This window comes from Macaca mulatta, chromosome X (genome assembly GCF_049350105.2).
Source record: "Macaca mulatta isolate MMU2019108-1 chromosome X, T2T-MMU8v2.0, whole genome shotgun sequence".
Classification (NCBI taxonomy): domain Eukaryota; kingdom Metazoa; phylum Chordata; class Mammalia; order Primates; family Cercopithecidae; genus Macaca; species Macaca mulatta.
The window spans coordinates 109,270,636-109,276,635 of record NC_133426.1 but is presented as its reverse complement, the minus strand read 5'-3'; the positions used below and the strand labels follow the sequence as shown (position 1 = coordinate 109,276,635).

General features: G+C 40.9%; 1 protein-coding gene across 6 annotated transcripts in view; it reads right to left on the bottom strand.

The window, feature by feature from the left end:
* Nucleotides 1-476: 476 nt before the first annotated feature.
* Nucleotides 477-6,000, bottom strand: part of LOC114674704 (nuclear RNA export factor 2-like) — a 40,063-nt gene continuing 34,539 nt past the window's right edge. For 3 of the 6 annotated variants that reach the window (XM_077989236.1, XM_077989237.1, XM_028841948.2), the window contains 10 exons: nt 5,931-5,999; nt 5,797-5,852; nt 5,542-5,649; nt 5,367-5,425; nt 5,143-5,258; nt 4,989-5,031; nt 4,236-4,308; nt 3,561-3,743; nt 899-959; nt 477-762 (listed from right to left, as the gene is read on the bottom strand). In XM_077989236.1, the coding sequence (XP_077845362.1) occupies nt 938-959; nt 3,561-3,743; nt 4,236-4,308; nt 4,989-5,031; nt 5,143-5,258; nt 5,367-5,425; nt 5,542-5,649; nt 5,797-5,852; nt 5,931-5,999 (729 nt within the window). In that variant the 3' untranslated portion in view covers nt 477-762; nt 899-937. Of the gene's footprint in view, nt 763-898; nt 960-3,560; nt 3,744-4,235; nt 4,337-4,988; nt 5,032-5,142; nt 5,259-5,366; nt 5,426-5,541; nt 5,650-5,796; nt 5,853-5,930; nt 6,000 lie in introns of all 6 variants that reach the window. The other 3 variants (XM_077989238.1, XM_077989240.1, XM_077989239.1) reach the window with 2 other exon arrangements.

The following is a 6,000-nucleotide window of genomic DNA, read 5'->3' as shown; positions in this document are numbered from 1 at the left end:
GTGCTGCTGCTGTTTGCTTAGAAGTGAAAACAAGTGGCTAAACCCATTCAAGAACATGGACATGGAGCACCCAGTGTAAGCTCTCTGAGGAATGAGCTGGGCGGATGGACTGAATCTTCCCTCCCCCTGCACATGCTAACCTGAGACTCTTCCTCGCATAGTGCACCTTCAGGAAAGGGAGGGGTCGGGACGGTGGATGGAAGCCCCCGTTGTGCCAGGTAACATGCCCGCTTCTGTTGGGCTCCAGGTTGAGCATCTGACAGAGTCCCACTGTCTCTCACGGCCAAGGCCCATCTCTGGAAGGAGCGTGTGCCCTTTCTCATCAGGATTTACTGACAAATTACCTATGAATGCAAGCCTGATTGATGTATCTCCTACAACCAGCCAGGGATGAACAGGGATGCAGGGTCTTTCAGTCCTGGCCCTGCTGGCTCATGGTTGGGGCAGGGGAAGAGCAATCCAGGACATGCAGTGTACAATGTGTAACATCACTCTTTATTATGAAAATAAATGGTGATCATGAGTGGGGTGAATACACAGAACAACTGGTTCTTCGAGTGGTTATGTTATCTCGCCTGCAAGTTAACTTTGGCTTTCTGGTGAGCCAGGCCGCCAACCCCAGTCCTGGGCATGGCCTTAGTTAGGCTGGTAAAAAGAGGAAACAAAGAGGATGTGAATGAAGACAAAGAAGACATCAAAGGGCTCCTTTTAGGGGATTTGCTTGAAGGCCTCCACTGGGATCTTGCTCTCGGTCTAGAGGAACTAAAGAAAAGGAGTTGGGACATCCAAAGAGCCAGATGCCCTGGGTTCCATACCCAGACAACCTGGCCTCAATTTTCTGGCCTTTCTGAAATACAGGAAACATCCACGTTTTACCCACTTGATTCCCAGATCTCACCTGGAGCATAGTGAAAACCTGGTCAGCTTTGGTGTAGTTCTACTCACTGTCCTGAAGGCACCTGGGGTGGGAGAAGAACAGGTGATCTCCGACACACTGACTATGCAATGCCACCCCTTAATCTATGCTACTTTTTGCTGGGACACATGTACCAATATGAGCACTATTGTAACAATGAATAAAGGCCTAGGGAAAACCAAAATGCCTGTTGCTGACATTCTTGCCCACTAGAATACAAAGCAGAAAAATCGGGTTGTTCAAATGAACAAGGGCTTAATACATATTGACAAAAAAAGATGTTCAAGAAATAACGAATAGAAATTCAAAACTAAAAATTATCCTCCAATTTTAAAATTGTGGTATAAGACAGGATTCACCATTTTAAGGTGTACAATTCAGTGATTTTTCTGGTATATTTACAAGATTGTGTAACCATTACAATTTCATCTACCCAAAACATTTCCACCACCTTACAAAAAATACTCCTTACCTGTTAGCAGTCACTCCTCATTCCCCTTTTTGCCCAGACCCTGGTTACCATTCATCTGTTTTCTGTCTCTATGGATTTGCCTATTTGGGGCATTTTATATAAACGACCTCATACAATATGTAGTCTTTTGTGATTGGCTGTTTTCACTTAGCATAATATTTTCGAGGGTCATCCATGTTATAGCATGTATCACAACTTCATTCTATTTTATTGCCAAGTAATATTTCATTATATAGTTATATCACATTTGATTTATCTTCATAAATTGATGAATATTTGGATTGTTTCCACTTTTTGACTATTATGAATAATGCTGCAATAAACATTCATTTTCAAGTTTTTGTGTGAACACAAGTTTTCATCACTCTGTGTAATTGCTGTGTCATATAGTAATTCCATATTTACCATTTTGAAGAACTACTAAACTATTTTCCATAGTGGCTGCATCATTTTCCATTCTTACCAGCAATGTATGAGGGTTCCAATTTATCCATAGCTTTGTCAACATTAAAAAAATTTTTTAAATTGACATAATAATTATACATATTTACGGGGTACATAATGATGCTTTGATACATGCAATGTACAGTGAGCAGATGAATGTAACTAGCATATCCATCATCTTAAATATTTACCTTTGTGTTGGGAACATTTAATATCCTCCTTCTAGCTATTTGAAACTACATATTATTGTTAGCTATAGTCATCCTACAATGTTGTAAAACACTAGAACTTATTCCTCCTATGTAGCTGTAATTTTGTATCTTTTAACACAGCTCTCCCTATTGCTTTCCTCCTATCAACACTTGTTATTTCAGTTTCAAAAAATGGTAGCCATCTTGCTGTGTGTGAAGTGATACCTCAGTGTGGTTTAGATTTTAACTGTGTTATTTTCATTTTTATGGTTGAGTTCCAAGAGTTCTTTATATATTCTGAATACAAGTCCCTTATCAAATATATAATAATGCACATATTTTCTCTGATTCTTGGGTTGTCTTTTCACTTTATTGATAGTGCCTTTTGATGCAAAACGAGTTTTAAATTTTGAAAAGTCCACTTTATCTAATTTTGTGTGTGTATGTGTGTTTTGTTATATGCCAGAAACCATTGTCTAATTCAAGGTCACAAAGATTCACTCTTTTGTTTCCTTCTAAGATTTCTATAGTTTTAGCTCTAACTTTTAGGCCTTTGGCTATTCTGATTTATTATTGTATATGGCATATGACGGGGTACAAATTCATTGTTTGTGAGTGGATATCCAGTTGTGCCTGCACCAGTTGTTGAAAAGGCTATTCTTTCTTTACCCATTGACTTTTTCTTGGCGCTCTGGTAGAAAAACAATTGACCATAAAGGTAAGGATTCTGGTTTATTTTGGACTCTCATTTTATTACATTGATCTATATGTCTATTCTTAGGTCTGTATCACTCAGTATGGATTGATTACTGTAGCTTTGTAGTAAGACTGCAGTAACTTTGTAGTGGGTCCTCCAACTTTGTTCTTTTTCAAAATTATTTTTTATTCTGCATTCATTGTATTTTCATTTAAATGTTAGGGTTAACCTCTTAATTTCTACAAAGAAGCCAGCTGAGATTTTGATATGGATTGCATTTGCATTGAATCTATATATAAATTTGGGGAGTATTGACATTTTAACAATATTAATTCTTCCAATCCAGGGACATGGGATATCATCCCATTTATTTAGGTCTTCCTTAATTTCTTTCTATAATGTATTGCAGATTTTGAAGTAAATGGTTTGGATTTTTTTGTTGTTAAATTTGTTCCTATGTTATTTTTATGCTTTTGTACGTGGAATTGTTTTCTTAATTGTATTTGCTTATTGTTCATTACAGGTATATAATAATACAATTGGTTTTTGTATATTGATTTTGTATCCTGAAACAATGCAGAACTTGTTTATTAATTTTAACGGGTTTTTAAGTGGTTTCCATAGGATTTTATATATACAAGATCATGTCATGTGATCTGAACTCTATATTGTTTAAAAATTAATTTCATTATCACAGTTAATGTATATACTTTATGAGCCCACTCATTTTTGGAAACACAACATCTAAATAGTTATTTTTACAAATTAACTGAAAGTTTCCGTTTTTCACTCCCCACTCTTCCCAGCTCACATCTATCCTGAAAGACTCCCAGCACTCACTTCTGAGACTGCTCAAGTTTCACCCCAGACTCGATGGAGACAGTCTCCACCATTTCCTGCTGCTCCTGGGAGAGGGTAGGCAAGGAGCTGGAGGAGGGTGCAGGCACTGGGATGGAGAAGGCACTCTGGGTCTCCTTCATGCTGGCATTCCTCACAATCAGCTTGTCATTCACAATATACAGACTGAAGGAAAGATAAGCTCTCAGACAACTGGAAAAATGGACAACCCCACACTTTCAACAATAATCCTACTTCCACTGCCACTGAGGAACCACATTCCTTCCAAGCCGCTACTCTGCCCACCTTTCAGATTCCTTGGCTGGTAGGCTTTACCCCTGCTGCAGAGTCCACCTTTGGAGAGATTGTCTACCAGTTTCCTTAGATTTGTAGATTTAACCCCAATGCATTTACACTTTACAAAATAAGTAGACATCCCATTTTCAGAAAAGGACTGTTTCACAGAGAAATCTTATAACTGGACAAAAAGATACACAGCTAATTAGTAAGTATTGTGGCCAAAAAGAGAATCTGGTATTCTCATAATCTAGACCTCTCCTTGGATCTACCAGTTGGCTTTCCATGGTACTGAGAACATCCCGAGGACTGCACCACCACATTACCACACCATTGGCTCCAGGACAGGATGGGTACTCCCACCCACAACACAGCACTTACTTGGAATTGCTGATAGAAGTCAAGATGAAAGTTCGGGTGAAGGCAAGAACAGAACCTGGAGACTCTCCTTCCACTTTAAAAACAACAAACAATGATACCTCCTTACAGTTGCATATGCTTTACAAATTCATACAGGGTTCTCCAGTCAGGGAGATAATCTTTTTGCACCCTGAAGGGAGCCAGGCTGGGACAACTTTTCATTGAGAGTCAGGAGGGGGTTTCAGGGACTGAGAGGGCAACAATAGGAACAATTAGCTCCCAGGGATAGAACCCCATAACATGTGTCAGGTCTCTTGACAAACATAAGTTCGCTTTATTCATTTTACACGGTTGCCCAGGAGATGAGCTTACCAACCCCATTTTGCAAATGAGGAAACTGAGGGGTTAGGTAACAGGACAATGTTCCAAGTTCACAAAGTAACAACCTGGGATGAGAACCATCAAACTCTACAGACTGTGTCCCTAACGCCTGAGCGGTGCAGGTGCAGACAGGTATGGATGTAGGTCAGGAAGTAATGACGTTTGGGAACAAAATTGGGGGAGAGGAAGAACACAAAGGGAAGGGAACAAGAAGGAAAGAACACAAAGATAACAGAAAGTTGCCGGGAGAGGAAGAACACAAATGGAGAGGAAGAATGCAAGGGGAGGGGAGAAGAGCAACCTGGGAAGCTGAGAGCGTTATTGGAGTAAGCCCAGCCTGGGGAAGGGAGTAATGAGTGATGTGGAGAGAAGACTCTATATATAGACACTCACCTTCCTTAAATACTCCATTGACAGAAAAGAAGAGCATCCTTTCCTGAAAGGGAAGAAGAAAAAACTAGAGCCTTCATGATCCTCCTACCCACCTACCTACTTCCTACCTACTCCAACTCTCTGGGCCTGACTGAGGGAGGAAGCAGGTGCTCACCGTCTGGATGCACAAATCTACCACATAGGAGTTAAGGTCATGCTGAGTTCTAGGCAATACACTGAGGGAGTCCACAATCTCACGTTTTGTGTGCTTCAGCAACTGAACCCTCAGGTCTGTGTGAGAAAGAGAAGCATTGAGGGCTGCCACACCCTATACCCTGTACCCTATTATTGACTTTCCACCCCATTTCCCATGCTGATCTTCCCCCATCACACACTCACGAGGGTCCTTGATATTCTTTATATTCCTGCTATCCTTGAAGTATTTTTCCAAGCTGCTCCTAGGAGAAGAGGAGGAACAGGAGTGGGTGGTCCGTGTAGTGCAGACATTTCCAGGAACTGGCCTTTTCAGGGGAGCCACATGGCCCCAGACCAGAGTCAGAGCTGTGACACTCACGGTTCTGGGTCCTCAGGGTTGAGGGTAATGGTCAGGGAGAAGCAGGCCTTGTCATGGTAAACACTGAGGAGACCCTTTCGATCTTCAGAGTCATAGATCAAGTAATACCTGTGAAAGAGCAGTGGGGATAGGCTATCTCTGTGGCCTGGGCCCCCAAATGAAACTTGAAGACTTCCTAAATCCATGAATAGACATTTGCTTGGGTGGCCTGTCTTGTCTCAGCCTTCCACTGCCTTAGGATTCTGGGGTACTTACTGAAGCAGGAACTGAAGTACCAGACTCTTTATGGTCTCAGATCCTTTATAGCTTTCCTGGAATCAAAAGACATCTTGAAACTATGTGGTTTAAAAAACGTCCCTTACAATATCTCAAATCTGGTCCCTCCTTACCTTACAAGGTTTTATTATCTCAGGGGCTTCAATGCCAATTATAATTGGAGATCCTAACTCCTGGCCATCC